This window comes from Lampris incognitus, chromosome 20 (assembly GCF_029633865.1).
Source record: "Lampris incognitus isolate fLamInc1 chromosome 20, fLamInc1.hap2, whole genome shotgun sequence".
NCBI lineage: Eukaryota > Metazoa > Chordata > Actinopteri > Lampriformes > Lampridae > Lampris > Lampris incognitus.
In genome coordinates this window covers 18,097,482-18,121,760 of record NC_079230.1, presented here as the reverse complement: position 1 = coordinate 18,121,760, position 24,279 = coordinate 18,097,482, and the positions used below count along the sequence as shown (strand labels likewise).

General features: G+C 44.7%; 1 protein-coding gene across 2 annotated transcripts in view; it reads right to left on the bottom strand.

Annotated features, from left to right (window-relative positions):
* exoc6b (exocyst complex component 6B) overlaps positions 1-24,279 on the bottom strand; it is a 99,637-nt gene that overhangs the window by 66,834 nt on the left and 8,524 nt on the right. For both annotated transcript variants that reach the window (XM_056300071.1, XM_056300072.1), the window contains exons 2-8: positions 20,051-20,216; positions 19,418-19,465; positions 19,216-19,306; positions 16,935-16,980; positions 14,906-15,110; positions 4,585-4,764; positions 1,705-1,773 (exon numbers count right to left, since the gene is read on the bottom strand). In XM_056300071.1, the coding sequence (XP_056156046.1) occupies positions 1,705-1,773; positions 4,585-4,764; positions 14,906-15,110; positions 16,935-16,980; positions 19,216-19,306; positions 19,418-19,465; positions 20,051-20,216 (805 nt within the window). The remainder of the gene's footprint in view (positions 1-1,704; positions 1,774-4,584; positions 4,765-14,905; positions 15,111-16,934; positions 16,981-19,215; positions 19,307-19,417; positions 19,466-20,050; positions 20,217-24,279) is intronic.

Below are 24,279 nucleotides of genomic sequence, written 5' to 3'. Positions count from 1 at the left end.
AACCTCTCTTACCCCCTTCACTGCCTTGCTCTCCCCTGTTCACTTTCTCCTTCCTGTGAAAAGTTCATGCACTTCCTGTGCCCCGGCAGAAAGCCCCCCGACACACACACACGCACGCACAGACCAGGAACTCAAACAGCCCACCCTTTGACTGTAGTGGCCTGGTCACATCTCCCACTACTGGCCTGTAAACACACACACACACACACACACACACACACACACACACACACACACACACACACACACACACACACCTCTGCTGCAGCTTATTCAGAGTAAAGCCAGGCCTGCTCTCACTTCATCATATAGGTCTGTAAATAAAACATTTACAAATGCTCTCTTGCACCAATTGTCTCTTCAGCCCTCTCTCTTTCTCTCTCTCTTCCTACCTTCATCTTAAATTTTAGCTCTCTGTCTCTGTCCACCTCCAGATCTCCATCTTTCTTGCTTGGCCCCCTCTCTCCCCGTTACCTTCCCATCACATTAAGATCTTAATTTGAATGTTTACATGAACAACCCCATTGTTATCAATGCCCAGTGCCAGTTGTTTATTTTGTCCTGCAACGTATTTAACACTAAATATCTGCACAGAGGGTGGCACGGTGGCGCAGTGGTTAGCGCGGTCGCCTCACAGCAAGAAGGTCCTGGGTTCGAGCCCCGGGGTATTTCAACCTTGGTGGGTCGTCCCGGGTCGTCCTCTGTGTGGAGTTTGCATGTTCTCCCCGTGTCTGCATGGATTTCCTCCGGGGGCTCCGGTTTCCTCCCACAGTCCAAAGACATGTAAGTCAGGTGAACTGGCCATACTATATTGTCCCTAGGAATGAATGTGTGTGTGTGCGTGTGTGTGTGTGTGTGTGTGTGTGTGTGTGTGTGTGTGTGTGTGTGTGTGTGTGTGTGTGTGTGTGTGTGTGTGTGTGTGTGTGTGTGTGTGTGTGTGTGTGGCCTTGTGATGGCCTGGCGGCCTGTCCAGGGTGTCTCCCCGCCTGCCACATAATGACTGCTGGAATAGGCTCCAGCATCCCTGAGAGCAGGATAAGCGGTTAAGATAATGGATGGAATGATATCTGCACGGAAGGAAAATGTTTGACAAAACCAATAATTCCTTCTTGATCATTGTGTTTTGTACACAGCCATAGCTCTAAGATGTGCAGTATAACAATGATCTTACAAACTATTGAGATTTTGCAAAGTACTCCTAATTTTTAGTCATGTTCATCTAACATGGATTATATGTGCAACAAACTGAAAAACTGAAACCGGAATTTTTTTTATTTTTTATTTTTTATCAAAAACTACATTATGAATTTTTCAGTCAGCGTATTTTTGGTTTGATCTATGCTTGATTGACAGGCCTGGCAAGACAGTAGGTGATCTAGAGCACAGAGGCTTGCTACTTTGGTGACAAGTCAGGTGCACAGTGGGGGAGCGGGGATATGAGTGGAGGCACATTGGAAAAAAGGTTAAAGTTCATGACTCAATCACACAGTGACCTTTTCCGGGTATCCCGAACAGTGGAAATTATATCAAGCGTACAGATCAGGGTGTGAGAAGAGGTGAGGACAGCAGGACAGCAGGAGAGAGGCCAGGGAAAGACACCGTGAGAAGATGAAGAAATAAAATAATAATTAAAAAAAAAACAAACAGGAAAAACAGCGCAGAGGAAATGAAGAGATGGTGGAAGAAAGGGCGATAATGACTCACCAAGACAGTGTAGATGTGCAGACAGCCATATACCGGAGAGAAATCCACCAGCTCATGGGCACCTGGAACCTAGAGACGGACAGAGAGAGAGAGACGGACAGAGAGAAAGAGAAATTGTATTTTGATTATATTACTATACTGACAATTCCACGTCATACAATGTGCTTTAGCATACTGTACATGACTACAGCCATGCCCATAAAGCCTCTTTGAATTCAGCTGAAATTGAGAAAGTAAGAGAAACCCAGTGAGACACAGAGAGAGACAGAGACAGAGCGTAACATCAAGGAGGAAGGCTGAGACGGGGAGTCAAAAACGAGACGGCCACATAAACGGAGCCGGAAAAAAGTGCCATCACTTATCATTCCCCATTGTTTTGCTTCCTAGTCATCTGCGTTTTTTCAAAAGCTGCTTTGGCAAGATAAGTCAAATATCAGCGCTGTAGAGCCCTTTGAACTGAACTGCAACTGACAGACAGAAAAAGAAGGTGAGAGAGAATGAGAGAAGGAGAGGGATCTTAGGGAGAGAGAGAGAGAGGCAGAGGGGATGAATGAGAGCGAGTTATTCATGAACACCTCATTGTTATGAAATAACTTCAAACAATGCCACCATGCTTTGACCTCTGCCTCCCTCGCTCACTCCCTTCCATCCTTCTATCCCTTTACTCCTGACTGTTCATCCTCCCACCCCCCCCCTCCGCATCCTTACCCACATCCTCTGTCCTCTGAACAACAACACATCAACAATTTACCAAAGTTGACGCCTACACACAGGGCACACACACACACATACAACAGGGCACACACGCGCGCACACACACATATACACACACACACACCCGAAAAAACACACACAAAGTTTGTGCCCTCTATAGAAAAACAAAACAAAAATCCCTGGAAAAACAATGCAGCTTTGATCTGATGCCCAGACACACAACAATCACAACAAACAGTCCGTGGAAGGTGGAAGAGAAACACCAGTAAGTGAAATACCAGTATCTGAACGAGATGGTGGGAGACGAAAGAGTGGAGTGGCGAAATGATGAGGCACAGGGGCAGGACAGAGGGATTAGAGGATGGAGATGAGGAAGAGGAGAGGACCCAAAGAGAATGAAATAGGGGACAAGAGGGAGAAATTAAGGATGGAGGGAGAGAGGGTGAGGGAGGGAGAGAGAGAGAGAGAGAGAGAGAGGTGAGTTCAAGGTTTAGATCAAAGGCTAGGAACGAATGAGAGCGAGGGAGGAAGTGAGGGCATGTTAGAAAACTTCACCAAGAGTTAAAAAAAAGAGAGAAAGAAACAAGAGTCCCTTGAACAAGCACTGGGCAGATGACATTAAAGGAGAGAGAGAGAGAGAGAGAGAGAGAGAGAGAGAGAGAGAGAGAGAGAGAGAGAGAGAGAGAGAGAGAGAGAGAGAGAGGGATGGGGCGGGAGTACAGGAAGGATAGGAGAGGGGGAAGAGTAAAACAGAAAGACAGGAGGGCAAAGAGGGAGGAGAGGGAGAGGTGAAAAGGAAAAAAGAAAAGTTCAAAGAAAGGAGAGGAAAATAAGGGCAAGGAAAAAGCAGAGAGAGAATTGAGGGAGGAGGCGAGGAAGAAAGGAGAGAATGAAACAAGAGGAAAACGGAGGTTAGAGGAGAGTGGGAAAGATGAGAGGAGCGAGTGGGCAGGAGAAAATGGATACATTAAAGCTTTGTTGATGTCCATGAGGAAAGTCGGAGCGGTGAAAAGGTGAACAGAAATGGAAAAATAGGCATTAAATTGGAAATTAAAAAAGAAAGCAAACATGGTCGCAAAGGAAAGAAGCAGGTGCTTCCGGGAACATGCTGCCAATGGGGTCAGAGCAATCCTGGCATTAAGAAGGTGGTGAGGAAAAGAGGAAAGGAGAACAAGGGAAGGGAACAGATGAAAGATGGAGGAACGAGATGTGTGAGCAGAGGGCAACGGGAACACCATTTGAAGAGAGGAGAGATGACAAAAAAACAAAACAAAACTGGCAAGGCTGAGGAACAGAGCTAGGGGAGGCTGGCACCACAGTCGCCTTGCCGATTGGCAGGGGTTACGACCCCATCGCCGGCTCCGTTGGGGTAGTTCAGCTCTGCCCCGTCAAACCGTACTTTCATTTGTACTTTTGCGTCCTTGGCGTGCGAAAAACAATGGCTGTAAAGAGAAGGAATTCTGGTCCCCGACGAGGTGAACTCCTGACACCAACTGGGTGGCAAACCAGAAGGAGTCAGAGCCCTGCAACTTCAGACTTCCAGAAGAGGGGAAATGACAAACCATGCACTGACGACAGCACTGGGATCAATAAAGGATCTCATTGTTATCGCTGCTGGCAGTATGTCGGTGTCAGGGTTCGCTCCTCGCACTGCTGGACGTTCAGGGCTTCTTGAAACTCAAACCTGTGTGTGTGTGTGTGTGTTTGAGGGGAGGTTTGGCATGTGTGATAAAGGTAAAACCTTTTACATGCAATCAAAAAGTAAGTGGTGATAAGCATCATTGAATTCCTCCCCCTCCCTGCCCAGTACAATGAGCCGGCCCTAATGACAGCTAACTGCAGGACAGATGGAACACACCATTAGGAAGGGGGATGTCTGTCTGCCTCGGGAAGACACGAGGACCACGCCAAAAATGTTTCCATTAGGGGAGGAGAGGAAAGAGATATGTAGTAAAAAGAAAATAGCAATGTGGAGATGGAAGAAGGTTAAAGTTTCAGTAAAAGAAATGGGCATGATGGAAAGCAAACGGGTCAAATACTTGTATGGGATATATGTGTGTGTGTACGTGAGGGGGGTGAGCGCTTGAGAGACAACGAGAGAGAGGGAGAGAGAGAGAGAGAGAGAGAGAGAGAGAGAGAGAGAGAGAGAGAGAGAGGTTCTGTCACCTCATCTTCCTCCTCATCCTCCACATCCAGAATCCCAAAGTCTTGTTCTGACAATGGGCTGCTGCCCTGTCTGTCACTCTCTTTCCCAGTCCCAACCATCGTCTCCTTCCTGGTGCGTCGGCCAATCAGGGCCCTCGATTGCACGGAGACAGAACTGTCCAAGGAGCGCTGCAGTTGGGCCTGGAATGGGTGCATACAAAAACATGCACACGCACAAACACACACAGACACATACAAACACACCCAGACACACACATACACACACACACACACACACACACACACACACACGATATCATGACAAACCCTCTCAGTGCTTCTGCCGAGTTACCTAAACAGGTACACATTCGATCAATTCTGACTATACAAGAAAGGTGGTTTCTCAGTACGAGTAGAGGACTGTGGGAGTTGGGTCAACAACAGTCGAGTTGAAAACTAACGCATGAAAGTTAATAAATTAAATTACATTTTTGCAAGTAAAGATTTAATTTGTCCTCGTGGACATGATTTTTAGCTTGCGTATTAGCCACAGAAGGCTAATATGCACAATAGCTCGTTTACTACCTCGCATGACTTGTAAGGGATCGTTTTCTCAGGTGCTGTACCCCATGATGACATCTAAACAGTGAGGAAAAATGTCTCACCACTGACAGGACTTCAGCTCTACATGACCAAAGTTGTTGCAGTAGTGACCAGAGGGGGGGAAAAAATAATCTGAGGCATCCGGGTGGCGTAGCGGTCTATTCCGTTGCCCACCAACACAGGGCTCACCGGTTCGAATCCCCGTGTTACCTCCAGCTTGGTCGGGCGACCCTACAGACACAATTGGCCGTGTCTGCGGGTGGAAAGCCGGATGTGGGTATGTGTCCTGGTCACTGCACTAGTACCCTGTCTGGTTGGTCGGGGTGCTTGATGGGGGGGGGGGACTGGGGGGAATAGCGTGATCCTCTCACGTGCAACGTCCCCCTGGTGAAACTCCTCACTGTCAGGTGAAAAGAAGCGGCTGGCGACTCCAAATGTATCAGAGGAAGCATGTGGTAGTCTGCAGACCTCCCTGGATCGGCAGAGGGGGTGGAGCAGCGACCGAGACGGCTCGGGAAATGGGGTAACTGGCCAAGAACAATTAGGGAGAAAAGCGAAAAAAAAAACCCCACATTTCCGATAATCCATAAAAATAACTCATTGCCTTGAAAACAAGGATTAACTGGTCCTGCTAAACAGAAACAGTCAGGGCCTATATGCATCTCCGGCCTGTTCATCTGCTCTACAAACATTCTCAATGCGGACGGGACCATCGTCCGAGATGGAGAGTGTTCAGGGAAGTTTTTTTTTCTTAATTATCGGGCCGATGAGCTAACAGGATGGGGTTTGTTAAACCGGGAGAAAACCACTCATCACCAGGTTTGTTCAAGGTGACCCCTTAAAAATGATATGCTGAAGCAATCAAAAACGCCCTTACCTGAGAGTGAAAGAAGAAGAAAGGAAAGGGAGAACGGGAAAAAAGGAAATGGAAAGAAGCTGAAAAGAAGGTCAGCGGCACAGACCTGCGAGAGGTGAGTAGGAAGGTTTACGTTTAGGAAATGCCTCCGAATCCCCTGCGCCAGTAAAGCTTCCTGAATTTAATCTGACCTGACCGAAACGACAAGTGGAGCAGAAGGAAAGAGAGAAAGGGGGACGGGATGGAGACAACCTGACTTCACATAACGTGTGCGCTTGCTCCGCGTAAGATGAGCTGCAGTGGTAATGTGTTCTGCACCGGTGCGTTGGCGGCGAGAGAATCGTGACATTATGTCAGCGAAGCGTCTTGGATAACTATAACTGAAAAATGTGGAGGAGCGAGGGATAAAAGAGCAAACAGATAAAAGGGTAGATTTTAGAAATGGCAAAAAAAAAAAAAAAATTTAAAATCAGACAATAGAATATTTGGTGACCAGAGAATGGAGAACCGCTTACACATCACCAGTTACAAATGAATGGGAGGCCTATGCAAACTCAATGACACAGACATCAGGTCAAAAAGAGAGAAACAGGGCATCCGGGTAGCGTAGCAGTCTATTCCGTTGCCTAACAACACGGAGATCGCTGGTTTGAATCCCCGTGTTACCTCCGGCTTGGTCGGGCATCCCTGCAGACACAATTGGCCGTGTCTGCGGACGGGAAGCCAGATGTGGGTATGCGTCCTGTTCGCTGCACTTGTGCCTCCTCTGGTCAGTCGGGGGCGCCTGTTCGGGGGAACTGGGGGGAATAGCGTGATCCTCCCACGTGCTATGTCCCCCTGGTGAAACTCCTCACTGTCAAGTGAAAAGAAACGGCTGGCGACTCCACATGTATCAGAGGAGGCATGTGGTAGTCTGCAGCCCTCCCCGGATCGGCAGAGGGGGTGGAGCAGTGACCGGGACGGCTCGGAGAGCGGGGGTGATTGGCCAGGTACAATTGGGGAGGAAAAGGGGAGGAAAAAAATAGAAACAAAAAGACACTGAACACTTTTTCTCGCAACTTTTCCCCCTACGGGAAAAAGGAAAAAAGAAACCATTCAGATCTGATGGCATTTATAGAAAGAACACAAGAACACACCTTTTCCGTCTCCAGACTCGGGAATGAAATAAATAACGGCCGGCTGACTGAATGAGTGACACATGATGCCACCTCCACAATCAAATCTCAAAACAAACAAACAAACAGGTCTCGTAAGTGAAAAGGGGACCACGCTCTCTTGGCCGGCAAAGTGTTCGAGCTGGAAAAAGGCGCTCATGAGAGAGGTGGGTTGAAAGGGAGCGGATGTTGTTCACTCTCCAAAAATGGAGCCTTCCACGTCCATTCCCACGCCAAGCATACCTCACAGGGCGGCGAAGCCACTACAGCCTTTCATTGCAGGGAAAAATGAAAATATGAAAAGAGAAAAAAAAAATGTTGGCCACAGAAGTTAGTCTGAGTACGCTGGAGTGAGCGCATCTTTCCATTGACGCCCAGGTCCGCCTGCGCTTAGGTCCTTTTGAACTTGTACGTGACTGCGCGTGTGTGTGTGTGTCCTTTGTACGAGGGCACCTGCACGTAGCTTGTGCGACCAGATCAGTCAAACGAGGACGTCAGCCGGGATGTCAAATAAAATGAAGCCGCCCAGTCAATACCAGTGTTACCCGCTAATGGGCCTGCTAATGAGAAAAACAAGTGTACGGGCTCCGGGCGTGCTCGTGTATGAATGAGTGTGTGTGTGAACCCACACAAGTACAACATCGGTGTGTTTGCAGAAGACAATACCATCTTTGATCTCATGTCTGTACACACATGCACACACACGCACGTGTGTACTTACAAAGTAATGAGTCACTTTAAACAACAAAAGAAAATAAAAATAGTGGAAAGTCGTGTTCCCCTTTGTACAGAAGGGATACGCACACACACACACACACACACACACGCGCACACACGTGTATACACACACATGAATGTGTACACAGAGACACACACAGGTGCACGTATATGTGCACACACACACACACACACACACACACACACACCTATGCATGCTACAAACACAAAACCTCATAAAAACAAACATCTGTGTACACACCCATGCACAGAAAAGCAAACACGCATAGTTACAAATACACACACTGACAAGACTCGCAAATGCACACACACACTGAAAGACACAAACGCATATGCACACACAAATATCCCCCCCTACTCGACGAGCCATTTTATTTTCTTCTCATAGAGAGCAGGCGACATCATGTACAACAACACAACGTCCTCTCTGATAAAGCTTGTGTATTGTGTCTATATAACCTATGAACTAGTGTTGCAAGGTGCAGTAGATTATTTGAATGACAGAAAATGATAGTTTTGGTAATCGATCAACCGTTTTAGGCAATTATCAAGTAGGAGCATGTGCTGGCTACATGTGCTTGCTTTTCTCTGACTGACCTCACTATAAAATGAATACCTGGGGTTTTCTTTTGCTGCTGTCTGACTAACCTGACAGTTTTAACATTGTACTTTCAGCTCAGGGAAGTCGCAAGGGCTACTTGTCATTATTTATGACATTTTGGGCAGCAGTGGTTAGCGCTGTTGCCTCACAGCAAGAAGGTCCTGGGTTTGAACCCCAGGGATGTCCAACCTTGGGGGGGTCCTCCGAGGTCATCCTCTGTGTGGAGTCTGCATGTTCTCCCCGTGTCTGTGGTGGGTTTTCTGCGGGTGCTCTGGTTTCCCCCACCATCAAAAGGCATGCATGTTAGGGTTAATACTCCTGTCTGTGCCCCTGACCAAGGCATCGCAAGACGAACTGGAGTTGGTCCCCGGGTGCTACACGGCGGCTGCCCACTGCTCCTAGCTACATGGCTAGGATGGGTTAAATGCAGAGTGTAATTTCCCTACGGGGATTAGTAAAGTGTATCAAAAATCAAAAAAATCAAAAATTTTATAGAAAAATTGAAAAAATAATCGATTAGTCGATATGAAAATAATTGTTAGCTGCAGCAAATACTGGAGAACCAATGGGAAGCTCAACTGTGACGGCTGGTAGGTGGCGTGGGAGAACGGCATCAATGGAGCTATCTGGAGCACTCTTCTTTGTATGATCCTTCAGGAATCTCAATGGTCGTTTGTTCCACACATATGCAAATAACTCAAGACAAGTCTTGACAGAAAATGCTGCTGGAAAAAAATAAAGACAGAACTGAGAAGGTGGTGGTGGTGGTGGGGGGGATTGATAAAATACAATACATCCTTACTTTGACGGACCCCAAGCTTCACACGTCAACATCTTCACCATGCACGTCAGTAGTGACGTCAAATAATTTCACTTAATGTCCGAGCGAGACTTGTTGATGTTCTTTCAACAGGTGTGTGCGTGTGAGCTGCCGAGTCCTGGGGACTTGCTTTTGTGTCACGCCTGAAGGGGAAAACCCTCAAACCCACCCTTCATTCCTTCAAACTAACGCAAACAAACAAACACACCACCCTTGACCCTTCTGTGACTCATTCTTGGACCTCCACACACCACCAAGTCCCCCTCGCAGGTAGGGGCCTTTTTTTTTCCCTGCTGGGGTTCAACACAACGCTTGGAGGCTCAAGTGGGGGTATGTGCGTCAGCGAGAGAGAGAGAATAGCTGAGAAGGGGAAAGAGGGAGGGATGAAGAGGGGAAAAAAGAAGAATGGGAAGAGGAGGAGGAAGAGCAGAAGGTTGGCAGAGGAGGGAAATTAGGAGCGATGAAGGAGGATATGTACGGGGGTTGAGCGAGAGAGAGCAGGAGCTGAAAAGACAAGAAATAGGAGGCAGGGGAGAGCAGACGGCAGGAAAATGACGAGGACAGGAAGAAGGAAGGGAGAGGAAGAGACAGAGGCAGGATCCATGCCCCGCCACATGGGCATTTAGGGCAACATGTGTCCACATTTTCAGAAATGAGTCGATATTACATCGTGGCGGTACCACAAGGCAAGTCCACATTAAATACGTGCCGGCTGGATTTTCTGACTTACTTCAAGGCAACTCGCGGAGTCCTATTGTGCACTTGCGGTGCGAGTGTTAAAGGCTGATGAAAATTGCAAGTGAAAGAGCAAAGTTGCATTGATCTGGTTGTTGACAAGTGGTTTGAGTGGACTGTTTGTTGTGGTGAAGTTGTGATGATTTGTGAAAAACTCGGGTCCTTGCTTTTTTCTGAAAAGGATTTAAGGAATTATAAGTGCAGAGCCAGTGTAATGGTGGTAGGATTTCCCCCCTCAATTTTGGAAAAGGAGATCCACTTCATATAATGACATCTCCCTACATTAAACTAATGTTAAATGATGAGACATTACAGACAGCGAATTCCTTGGTAGGAAAAAACATTGAAATAGCGACCAATAGTAAAATGAAAGCCACTTTATTTTGTCATTGTAGGTTACAATGACATTTGTTCTCTGTATTTAACCCATCCTATTGTATAGGAGCTGTGGGCAGCTGCAGCGCCCATCCATTGCCTTGCTCAAGGGCACAGACAGGAGGAGTATTAACCCTAACACGCATGCCTTTATAATGGTGGGAAGAAACCGGAGCAACCGGAGGAACCCACGCAGACACGGGGAGAACATGCAAACTCCACACAGAACGGACCTGGGACGGCCTGGGGTTCGAACCCAGGACCCTCTTGTTGTGAGGTAACCACTTGGCCACTGTGCCGTGGGTTTCCTTGATTATCAAACACAAGAATTTAAAAAATTCAGAAAATTTTCAAGGGATAGCTAGTAACTTTAGCCCTTGGATAATGAACAGTCATTCATTTAAGTCCTCCTCAATGTAAAGAGATATTAAGATGTAAAAATGTTACACGTTTGTGTGTGTGTGTGTCTGTTTCTTAGAACAGAGTATAACAATAATAATAATAACAATAATAATATTACCTAATAGTTACAAGGTGACCAAACTAAGGTTGGGAAGGTGTATGGTTCATGTTGTGGCAGTCAAACGGAGAGCCAGACATTCTACAGCAGTGAAAGGTGGAGCATTATTTGGCAGGCAAAGAGCAATACACACACACACACACACACACACACACACACACACACACACACACACACACACACACACACACACACACACACACACACACACACACACACATAAAATTCTATTTTTGTTCTCCTCGTGATGGTTTGATACACCAACCCAGCATGAGCCCTCTGCCACCCTGAGTCTGTCTGTATGTATGTGCATTTGGTGTGTGTGAGCACGCATATGTATGTGTGTGTGTGTGTGTTCAGTAACTAGATATAGGTAATCAATCTTCTTCTACTTCACAGACTAAGCAATCTGTTTCCTATTAGCCTGTGTGTGTGTGTGTGTGTGTGTGTGTGTGTCCCCGTCCAAAAGAGGTGACTACTGAATACCCACAAGAAGCAAGAAGCACAGAACCCAACTCTCCCTATTGAAGAGAGAGCGATATGAGCGAGACAGAGACTGAGAAAGAGAGAGCGAGAGTGGTGATGGAGAGAGAGAGAGAGAGAGAGAGAGAGAGAGAGAGAGAGAGAGAGAGAGAGAGAGAGAGAGAGAGAGAGAGAGAGAGAGAGAGAGAGAAAGAGAGCACCTACTGCTACTGTTGTTGTTTAATATCATAATCATTGTTGTTGTAGCTGTTATTATAATCATTGTTGTATTGTGTTGTTGTTGTTTTGCATGCTTTGGCAATGTGTACACAAACGTATGTTATGCCAATAAAGCACATATTGAATTGAATTGAATTGAGAGAGAGAGGGAAATGTGTTGTGACAGCAAGAGAACCGGAAAGAGTCAAAAAGAGAAAAGGAGCGATGACACATGACAGGTAAGAAAGGGAAGAAATGATTGACTGAAGGGCATGGAAGCCCTCTCTTCGTCCCTCAGTCTTGAAGGCTCTCTATTATGCTGTGACCATCTTTGTCATCCTCCTCTCAACCTCTCCCAGTTTCCTTTTCATCCATCTTTCTCTCTCTCTGTTACCAATCGCTCTTTCCCTGTATCCTCCTTGCTCTCCCTTCCCACTCTCTTTATCTCTCCTCACTCCCTCTCTTTCCCTTTCTCTCATGCAAACTCTTCTCCCGTCCATCCTGTTCTCTCTCTCCCTCTCCCTCTTTCTCCTCCGCTGTGGGCATGTGGCAGCAGACAATAGCTCCATTGTGAGCCCATTCATCCGTCTCTCTCTCTCTCTCTATTTATTTTCACATCCTCGGTCGGGCGACGTTACAACAGCCGGGTACGGAGAGCTAGAGCTAATTTAGAACAGAACATATCAGAGGGAGAGAGAGAGAAAGAGAGAGCGAGAGAGAGAGGGGGAGAAGAAGAAAAAAGTGACAGAAAAAGAGGGGAACAGAACATGAAAGACGGTCACGGTGACAGGTAAGGGAGGGAAGAGCGTGAGAGAAAGCATTTGAAAGCAAATGAGTCAGTATACGTGTGTGTGTGTGTGAGTAAGAGAAAGAAAGAGGCGGACAGCGAAACTAATTAAAAGTGAAAGACTACAAGATGAAGAAAAGATTATAAAGGGAAGAATCATGCCCTTTCTTTCCCTCACACACACACACACACAGCAACAGCAGCACTGTTGTCTCCAGGTTACACTCGGTATTCGGTAAAACCACATTCAAGATGGCTCCCAGCCCCTCAGTGTCAGTCTAGAGCATCACTGTACACGTATAGCTGAGAGAACCTCCCGTGTGATGAGTGATCAGGTAGAGTTGTGGTTAGCTTCTTCAGCAACTGCATGTGGATTATGTACTCTCGAGGTACTCAAAATGTAGTTTGGGGACAAATTGTCATACTTGTAAAACAAAACCCTCCTCAACTGGGGACCCATAGTGTAAATTTTTTGCACGTGGAGGTCGCCTGTATAAATGTGGGGATCCTAAGCATGAAGCTTGAAAGACCTCTCGGCCAACCCTTTACTCTCGAGGCAAAGGACTGAATTACAGTTGGGACTTATCATCTACTGACATCTAGCGGACACTAGGAAAACTACTAGGAAACCACCGGTGTGACGGCCACATGACTGGGTGAAATAGGGAGAACGATACCGCCCAAGGAGATTGCACGCTGAGGACACCCTTTTTTCAAATCCACCTAGAAACCTGAAAGACCACCTCATAAAAGACTTGCAGCGATAAAGATGCAAAGGACTTTTTATCATTATAATTTTGGTTAATTTTATATTATAATTTTGGTAATTGAATAATCATTTTTAGACACTTATCAAGTAAAAATGCCAGATATTTGCTGGTTACAGCTTCACAAATGCTAAGATTTGTTTGCCTTTCTCTGACTGATGTCATAATAAAATTAATACTTTAAGCGGTTTTTTGGGGTGTTAGTCCGACCAAGTAAGCCGTTGTAAAACACCACTTTGGGACCTGGGAATTTGTAAAGGGCATTTGTCATTATTTTCATATGTCATAGACTTAAGTAATTGCTTAATCAAAACAAAACCATTGAGCCTTAAAGATTTGAAAACAATTATTCACAAAATCTTTTCACAAAAAAATTTTTTTTCTTCACAAAATTGATAAAATCTTCACAGTATTTTTTGGCTTCCTGAATGCTGCAAATATTTTAAATGATCAAATTTGTTTTTTTTTGCACTCTACAGAGAGACCGAGTAATCCCTGATTTCCCTCAACTTCTTAGCCTTTTCAATTGTGATTTTCTACTTTTTAGTGTCACGTCTCGTCCTGCATTTTATGCCGAATATCCCACCAGAGTTCTTGTCTGACAAAATGTGATTCTGCAGTAAGATCATTCAGTTACTCAGGACATAGCAGTGGCTGTGGGCCGGTCTCATCCTGCTATCTCACTGAGCTCAAAATAAAAATCCCACTTTTCCCCCTCTCCCAGTGTTTCATGTTGCTCTCTTGTGAGCTACATTCCCCAGATGATATAAACAAGATAGCTCACTTTGAGCAATGGATACCTCAAACAGACAACAAAAAAGACAAAAACATATGGACATGTTATAATTTCCCCGGCCTTAGAAAACAGAGAATCCATGAGGTAAGTTCTGATATTCTGGCGCCGTGTGTGTGTGTGTGTGTGTGTGTGTGTGTGTGTCTGTGTGTGGACAAGTGTCAGTATCTCCTACTGCACTTACATGCTTGTTTACAGACAGCGGAACCAGCAGCAACACATACATACACCCATACACCCCCACACACACACGGCTAAAGCTGCTTCTCATTAACACAAAAAGAAAGAGTGATTACGCGAAAGTGTTTGCGTGTGAGAAGGGAAGAGTATTTGTTTGTGTGTGTCTGTGTGATAAAGAAAGAGACAGAAGAAGAAGAACAAAAACAACTGAAATGTGGGCAGAGAAGTGAGGCAGGATGTCTCTATGTGCGGTCCTTATCAATGTGTCAATTAAGGATATCTGCATATCATGGAACATCCAGCGGACAATGAAATGAAGGAATTTGTGTAATTTGTATAAATGAAAAAAACTAACAGAAAATTTGCACATTGAAACACCATGGGACTTAAAGCCCACAACAACCTATAAGAATGAGATCACCTTATTTAAAAACATCCAAGATTTTCCTAGTTGATAAAGATGAAAGGTCTATCAGCAATATCCAATATCTAGCCAGGGTACTTGTGCCGTGATGAAGAGTCCCCAGTTTTTGATAGTGAGTTTAAGTGCATGTGTGTGTGTGTGTGTGTGTGTGTGTGTGTGTGTGTGTGTGTGTGTGTGTGTGTGTGTGTGTGTGTATCATTCACTTAATTTGTCTAAATGCTTTGCAATGCTCTCCTACAAGACTCCAATGTGTATCATGACCATATCTGTGCATACAAGCACATGTGTGTCTCTGTACTTGTGTATACCTGTTTGATGGCGGTCTCTCCTATCTTGTCAGAGTGTTTGCGGATGCTCTCCAGGAAGTCACGGAGTTGCGTCATGGCCGTGTCTCGGATGTGGATCCTTAGTTTGGGGATGTTATCGGCCATGATGGAGCAGAAGCGATACTGGCCAGCTCTGGGCATACAGGTGTGTTCCAGCTGCTCTAAGGTCCTCAATGCTGGGTAGTACCTACAAACACAGAGGAATAATAACATGTGTTGCAAACACACAACATACTGCTAAATAAGCAAAGAAGAGTCTGCTCAATTGTCACCCAGGTGTGAAGGTCCACTTTAGTTGCTTTAAACTGTACAATAACATCCAAACATAGCATTAACACAGACAACATTTGCTTTTTACAGGAATACCACAACTGTTGTCTAATTTTAACAATTACATACTGCTCAATAAACAACAGCCCTTTGGCACAGGCAGAGCCAAAGATTCTTATGCAAAAGAATCTTTAACAAGGAGACACAGACTTCCTCCTGGGAACCGAACAAGCAACTTTCAGATTCCAGAGGATTATCTTGAACCAGTAAACCACACAGACATGATTTCATAAACTTGCATTAACTCCTCCAGATAAATCTCTTTCCCCCCTCTGGTGCAGCATCAACCAGGTACAAAGTATCTTGCTCAAAGGCACTTTGACAGGTTGGCCACACCGGGGATCACAGGCACTGTTTGAAGGATGACCTCATGAAATTACTAGGCTGAGATATAATTTAATACAAGGAGATATAAGTAATCGTAACAGGTAATAGTAGGTACAGGTAGTAAAAACAAACAACTGTCTATAAATGAATATACTTAAACTAATAGCAAATGCCACAACATTAGTTTGCGTTACAATAACACAGAACTGTCAATAATAAAGGAGATGTGGGCAGAAGAATCCGAGTCACATTATGATGCTAAATAGATGAATAAATAGACCTAAGAACAAGTAAGAATTATGCATAAATATACATACACTGAACTGTCAAGTAATCCAGCACACACAAAGTGGAGTATGGCATTTCCTCATACAAAGGCTATCCTGTGGTGCCCTCCATTATTGAAATCAGTGAAAATACACAACGACTGAGAGTATTCATCAGTTGGCAGTGGTGTGCCTGAATGTCCACTAAATTGATGGGGTCACTTGGTCATTTTCGCTTCCCTGTTGTTTAAACCCACTTATCCATACCCCTCCCTGTGGTTTCATCCACTTGGAAACCAAACTAGTTCCAAACTGGTCCATCAGTGGCTTTTACTTCCAGCCCCAAACACAACATTTATTTAGCCAGCGTGCATGGTGCAGTGTTCTTAACTTGGCAGCATTGTTTCGTCCGGGTGTCAAGTGGACTATCGGGTCAAAGTCCAGATATGTGCAAACAGAACTTGGCTGATAAAACTGATTCAATTACTCCTTTGAAATAAGAAGTGACGGTAACATCTCTGGTGCTTTAACTCCACCTGCTGGTCAACAGGAGGAATGAAAAACAAGAGCTGTCTAATTTACAGAGGGAATGAAAATCCCAATTCAATTCAATTCAATTCAATTCAATTTTATTGTCATTAAAAACAATGTGCAGGCACATGTTAAAAATGAAATGAGGGCTGTGGCTTCACCAATGTTGATTTGACAAACATTAACATTGTCTCATTAGACTTGTGAAGTTTTGCTGAGCAGAAATACCAGCATCTTCTGATTGCCACTTAGCAGTAAATGGGGTGAACATCTTACTCAGGTGCAGATAAACAGCACTACGTGCAGTTTGCAAAAATGAAGAAATCAAGTTAGGAATGAAATCTGAATTTTCTGTACTGCCATGGATGCTTTAAAAAGTCTGTTACTCTTACACCAAAATAAAAACAAATTTCCCCTCCCCTCCTTGGCGTACCATCTAAACAACCAAGACAGTCATCTTCTCTACACTAGAATTATAAAACCAGATCTACCAGTCAGTCGCTTGGGTCACAGGAAGATGGCAGATGACAGACCATAAGACTGTATAACACACATACCTTTTGGCCCTCATCTGCTCCTGTAGTTTGCTGTACATTTCCAGGACTGGGGAAAAACAATGAAGAAAAAAAAAAAGACTTGAGAACATTTGGAGTTAAAAGATGATGTAATCAAAATCAAAAGCCCTATTTTTTCACCCTTAACAGAGGCTTTGGACAGCGTCTGCTGTCTCAAACCATAAAAATAATGTAATATTATGGCTCCCCCATGTCTGACCTCTGAGGGAAACAAGATAGATAGATAATTTGTCCTCCGTTACAGGAAATTTGTTGCCAGTCTGTACACACACAAGAACAATTAAAGGAACATTCAATCAACCAGACTTACAGAAATACATAGCCACAAGGAACACAATACAATCGCAAGAACAGACCATTTAAGTGTAAATTGCTACAGTTTGTTGAGGGCAGTGATGGCATAAGGCAAAAAGCTCTTATTGTAGTGTGCTTTTTTTTACAGAACAGAGATCTGTATCTGTGGCTAGATGGGAATAAAGTGAAGTATGAGTTCAGGGGGTAGCTGGGGTCATGTGCTATGGTGAGTGCTATGCGTGTGGTGGCAGAATCAACGAGGGCTGGGAGTTTGGAAGTAGGGACACTGATGATTTTGGAGGCAGTGTGTGTGATTTTGAGGAGTTTGCTCCTGTTTGTGACAGTGAGCACGGTGAAGTAGCATGTAGAACAGTAGAGGAGGATGGGTTCTATATAATGCTCCTATACAGGAGGAGCAGAAGGTGGGGTGTGATTGAGAGTGCTTGAGAGTGCCCAGAGTTTCCGGATGGCAGAGAGCATGGCTGTGTCATCTGAATATTTGAAATACTCTGTAATGGGGGAAGGGCTGTGACAGTCATTAGTGAAGAGGGTATACAGGAAGGGGCTCAGAACACAACCTTGGGGGCCGGTGTTGGTGATGATGGTGGATGATGTAGTGGTGCCCACCCTGACGGCCTGGGGTCTGTTACTGAGGAAACTGTACACCCAGCGAATGAGGGGAGGGGGTACTTTGAGAAGGTGGAGTTTGCTGAACATCTGGTAGTGTTGTATGGTGTTGAAGGCAGAGCTAAAGTCAATGAATAGAACCTTGGCATAGTGGCCAGGGGAGTTCAGGTTATAGAGGAGAGATGCCACAGCATCATCTGTTCCTCGTTTAGCTTTATACGCAAACTGGTGGGGGTCTAGTTGTGGGCTGACAACAGGGAGGATAGAATTTTAACACCAGTTTCTCAAAGCATTTCATTACAATGGAGGTGAGTGCTACCAGTCTGTAGTGGTTCAGCTCAGAGGAGGGAGGTTTCTTGGGGACTAGTATGATGGTGGATGTTTCCAAAGAACGGGTACTGATGCATTCTGAACCGATTCAGTGAAGATGGAGCGGAAGACAGGGGCAAGCTCCATGGCACATGTCTTGAGCATCTGTCCTGGGATGTCATCTGTATCCAGGGCCTTGCCAGGCTTGCACCTCGACAGCTGTTGCCGGACGTCCTCCTCTATGAAGAGGGTGGGGTGTGTCTGCTCAGGGGTGGGTAGGGACCTTAGCAGTCTCCAACACTCGGAGCAGTTGTAGGTGTCAAAGTGGGCAAAAAAAAAATGTTCAGATCTCTTGTGAATGAGGCGGGGTCAGCGAGTGATGGTATGTTAGATTTATTGTTGTCCCTGTAAGTATCCTCACCCTCTGAAAAGCCTGTTTGGTGTTCATTTTGCTGAATTCTTATTTTTCCTTCTATCAGAGTTTGGCTTTCCTGACGTCATTTTTCACATGGCTTTGAGGGAAATCCAGTCTTTATGGTGAAAATCCTGTTGTTTCTCCTTTAGTCTGTGTGTAATGTGGGGTGATCCATGGTTTTAAGTTGGAATACCTCCTCACTGTTCTGACCGGGATGGTGGTTGATATGCAAAACGTGATGTAATCTGTGATGAAGTCAACCCTGTCATTCAGATTACTGTCATATGCTCCAGTCAGTGTGTGCAAGGGACCCCTGCAATTGCATCCTCCGACCACTGGTTGATGCTGTATGTTTGTGGCTTATGATGTTTCAGTGTTTGTATTGTGGAAGAAGGAAGACAGTGAATTGCGGAAACAAAAAACAAAAACAAAAAATAAATGGTCATGTGAGCTTTACGAGCCCTGTGTTGGGTGGGCGTACATTATCTGGTAGACTATGTGTGTATGCGTATGTGTGAGTGAGTGAGTGAGTGAGTGAGTGAGTGAGTGAGTGAGTGAGTGTGAGAGAGAGAAGAGAGACTGTGACTCTGTGTGTGTGTGTTTAGTAGTATCTTTTACCTGGCAGACAGTGTGCTAGTTTGTCTATGGTGACAGCAATGTTCCTCTGTTGCAGGCGACACTGTCGCAACTCATCCGTGCAGCTGAGGAGCTGTAAAGGGGGAGAGACTTTTATGTATCTACATGAGTCTCAGGTAAAGAATGTGGAGCAGCTCAAGCCCTGCTTGGGCAGCATGACTAAACAGCACTCAAATTGCCCTACCTCTCTGCTGTCATCCTGGAGACGTCTGTTGGTCTCTATCACCTGACTCTAGAGGGAGAGGGGGGGGAAACCATTTCAGAGTGTTCTCACTATTCTTTAATTCAAACATATCACCATCTGTCTTGAAAAACACACATACACAAAATCAAACACACTTGAACAAAGACAAAATAAATTGACAGCAGAAAAGCCAGACAACAAAAATCTTCTTAGAATTTCATTGTTGTGTAAATAAGAAAATGGATCAAAAATAGCAGAGATGCCGTCATATTGTGTCATAGATCCATAATCTGGTCAATAACACTTGATTGGCGGTCATGTGTTTCCAAACACCTTCCAGCCCATGTCAAAAGCCTCACCCAGTGATCACATTACATTTATAGTTTAGGAGTCAGATTTATAGTTTAGAGAGTCAGCAGAGCGAGAGTTGTACCTCCTATATCCATGATATCAACCTCTACAGGACGCACACCTTTACGTCAAAATAACAAAGGGAGATTTGAACATCCAACCGAAGTGACCATTCACAAACACAAAGTTGTGAATTTAAATGTCATTTTTGACAGGACTTTAAGCTCCAATGTCAATAAAGCATCTCTCACCATTTCTCCATCTCTTTATCACTCTCCTCACCTTGAGTTTCTGGGCCTCTCCTCGTACTTTCAGCAGCTCTGTAATGGAGTCAACGAAGCCCTGGAAGTGATGGTTGCACATCTTCTCGATCTCTCTGTCGTGGTTCCGGATTCTTCCGTCCAGCTTCTCCATAAACAGGCCATGCTCGTGACCATCGTACACTGACCTGGGAGAGAGGGGAAGGGGTTGAAAGAGAGGCAGAGGTAAGAGACAATCATGGTGCTTATTTTGAAAGCTTGTTGTGCTCCATTGATGAACAAGTTCATAATGTTTGCACTGACACAAGTATGTAGCATTAGTGATTACTCAAGAAAGGGTGAGAGGTGAGCAGGTGGGACAGAGGCAGATACTGAGGGAAAAGAGTAAGGAAGAGGGAGTTGTTCCTTATCCGACGCCAGGGTCCAAGGACAGGATGTTGTGGTGCTGTAAAGCCTCTTGAGGCAAATTTGTAATTTGTGATATCAGGCTATACGAATAAAATTGACTTGACTTGACATGACAAAAGAAGAAAAACAGCACGAAGGACTGAAACGGGTGTGTTCCGACAGTATCCAGCAGGGGGTGGCATTTGACAACACTCAGCAAAGCCCTGCTTCACATTCGCAGCTAGAAAGAGCATCTCCCGTTGTAACTGCTGGCTGAGGAGATTTCACCGACCCGTCCAATGATTCATACAAAACAACCTTTTAGTTCCTCGAATTATATCTAAGCTTCCAGGGCCCCATTTGGATGCCCAAATGACACCCTACGCAGTATGAACTCAGTGTTTGTAAAGCACAATCACACCACTTCAGAAACAAAGACAACAAATGTGGAGTTAAAAAGTGTAAGACTGTTGTTCATAACGTCACGCTTCTTCCTGATACTGTTTGATGTGTAGCATTTAAAAAAAACACTGGCATATTCAAATTTCATTAAATATTATTTAATTGATCTTAGAAGGAGGTAACATGTAGAGAAACTGTGTGTGTGTGTGTGTGTGTGTCTTTTCTTTCCACTTTAGCGTGTGTAAACTAGCCTACGCTCTAGCGGTCATTTCTTCCTGTGTCCTTTCCCTTCCAAACACAGTACAACACACACACACACACACACACCTGAACATGGCCTGAAACTCCCACCCTTCCTTCTGTTGACAAGGAAATGCCCGACTTGTACAATAGACAAGGTCTGACGCCAGAAATAGCTTCCTTTAGTCTGATGAAAAGACACACACACACACACACACACACGCTTTTCCATTTATGGACCTCAAAGTCAGTGTGTGTGTCCCTTCTGTCTCACGTATGAAGCTCTTAAAAAGTAGGTTGGTCACACAATAATATTAAGAGCAACAAAGTAAAAAACAATACAAGAACAGTTATGCTTGTGTGTGTGTGCGTTTTCCAAAGTCCATCATACGCTGCTCCAGCATTACAACCCTTTAGCAAACACTGACTTATAAAGCAAACAGTCACAGCTTTGCCTGTTCAAATGGACGGACAGACGGCTGGGCGGACGGAGCAACTGCTGAATAAATTATTACATCAAGGAAATCATAAAAATCGGGTTTACTAATGGATGAATGAATGACGCAGAGAAAAAGAGGAAGGGAAAAAGACAAAACAGCAATGAATGGTTCAGTTTAAAAATTAGTTTAGTCGAAATCTGAATGCAGCATGAGCTCAGTTTACTTCATCTCACCATCACCCCCATGAAGAGATTAATTCGATAGGGGAAACGAGTAGGTCTACATTCCTCTTTCATCATCATCATTTCTCCCTCTCTCTGACGACATCATCACTGCAGGCTAGTTGAGCTATAGGTAATGCTATGGATGCATCCACCCCATATATATATATGTATATATATATATATATATATATATATATATATATATGATATAATTGCCCCTTTACTCAATAACATGAATACAGTTCACTTTTTTTAATTATTATTTCTATTCACTCAGCTGTTGTGCCAGCTTCTTGTTGTCCATACATCACTACACAACTATTCAAATAAAAGACCCCCTTAACAACTGATCCTGAAACTGCAGCTTGGTCTCAAAAGAGAAAAACAAGGGCAGGTGAAAACAAAACACAACAGGAAATCTTGAGATTACTGGTAGTCCGTTTCTGATGATGTGAGGATAAATTGTTCCACTAAACCTGCGGCATTTCTCAAAAGTTGTAAGTAATAGATAAGAGATCTTTTGCACAGTAAGTGTTTCACTCAAGTCATTATTAGCAGTTATTAACATTGTGACAGACTACTACACAGACTTGAATAAGTGCTCATCCTACGTGATGGAGAAAGTCAAGTCAAGTCAGTGATTTTTTTCAATTTCCATTTTATTTTGCGGTGGATGGTCCAAGCACAAATTACCAAAAATGCCTAATATGTTCAGAAATTTATAATAAACTCCCCCAAATGTCCAAGTTTTGTGTACTTCTGTGTTCACATTTGAAATCCATTTCTATGTTTCTGTTCCGAGATGGGGCCCCAACTGTGCAATCACTCAAAAACCCTTAGCAAGACAGTCAGTCCGATCGTTTAGAGAAGTGGTCCCCAAACTACGGCCCCTGGGCCAGATATGGCCCGCCCCCACATTCTGGGTGCCCCCCAAAGCAATGTATGTGATATACTGTATTCAGCCTTCTGGTTTATTTAGTTTGGTTTTCTGCCCCAAGGTGCATTTCGCCTAAAACTCACATTTTTTCCTCTGCTGGCTACCGGATTTAGATGTCCGTTTAATCACCATAGCAACCGTTCATGCCGCACAGGCTCCTGCCGTGGTCTTACGCCTCAAGACTATTGACACAGGTAGCATTTTTAACCTTGTTTAATAATTGTTGGTTCTTTTCAGAGGAAATGTCAAAGATTAATCGAAAACAAAAATTGATCATTGAGTGCCGGGTGTTTAACGAACATCTCATCATTAGCCGCTTCTCTGGGGTCGGGTCACAGTGGCAGCAAGTTAAGTAGGGCACTCCAGAAGTCCCTCTCCCCAGCAGTGCCCTCCAGCTCCTCCTGAGGGATCCCAAGGCGTTCCCTGGCCAGACTGGACATGTAGTCCCTCAAGCAAGTTCTGGGTCTAACCCAGGGTCTCCTTCTAGTTAGACATGTCTGGAAAACCTCCAAAGGAAGGTGCCCAGGAGGCATCCTAATCAGATGCCCGAACCACCTCAACTGGCTCCTTTCGACGCGAAGGAGCAGCGGCTCTACTCCGAGCTCCCCCCGAATATCCGAGCTCCTCCCCCTCTTTCTAAGGCTGAGTCCAGACACCCTACGAAGGAAACTCATTTCAGCCGCTTGTATCCACGATCTCACCCTTTCAGTCACTATCCAAAGCTCATGACCATAGGTGAGTGTTGAAAGAAAGATTGACTGATAAATTGAGAGCTTTGCCTTCTGGCTCAGCTCCTCTCTCCCATGTTTAATGAACAGTGGACTGATAATTTCATTTTTTTTTTGGTCCACTGGCACATTAGACAAACTGCCTTGTCAGAAATCGGTAGTGGTTTTCAAGGATCAAAATGTGCACCAACATTCTGAGACAAAACACAAAGTTAAATATAGTAATCTGCAAGAACAAGTTTGGACAGACAAGACAAAAAAACTAAGGGGTGTGCCAGTTACACAGCAGAATACATTTTTCAGGCAAGCTCAGCAGAACCAGTCAGGCCCATGGACTAGCTTTCGTGTGGCAAAACTGATAGCTAAGAATGGAAAGGCCTTCACCGAAGGGGAGTTCATAAAACAGTGTTTACCTGCAATCGCAGAGGAGATGTGTCCTGATAATAAAAAGATGCCCTGTGTTCTGTGAGTTTATCGGCAAGTACAATTACACGGACAATTGAAGAGATGGGAGCCAATGTGCACAATCAGTTGCAAGAGAAATCTAAAAACTTTTTTTTTCTTTCTTGCACTTGACGAAAGCAACGATATTCGGGAAACCTTACAGCTGTTAATTTTTATTCGTGGAGTAGATGAGACCAATTTCGAGGTATCTGAGGAGCTTGCAGCACTACAAAACCTCAAAGGCACAACGACTGGCTGAGATGTTTTTGACAAGGTTTGTCAAACTATTGGAAACTTGGGACTTGACTGGGCAAAGGTAGCGAGCATAACAACGGACAGAGCACTGAGCATGGTTGGCTCTACAAGGGGACCAATCGGCCACATTAACAGGTAGATGGATGGGCGAGGACATGCACGACAAATTCATTGCCTTATCCACCAGCAAACGC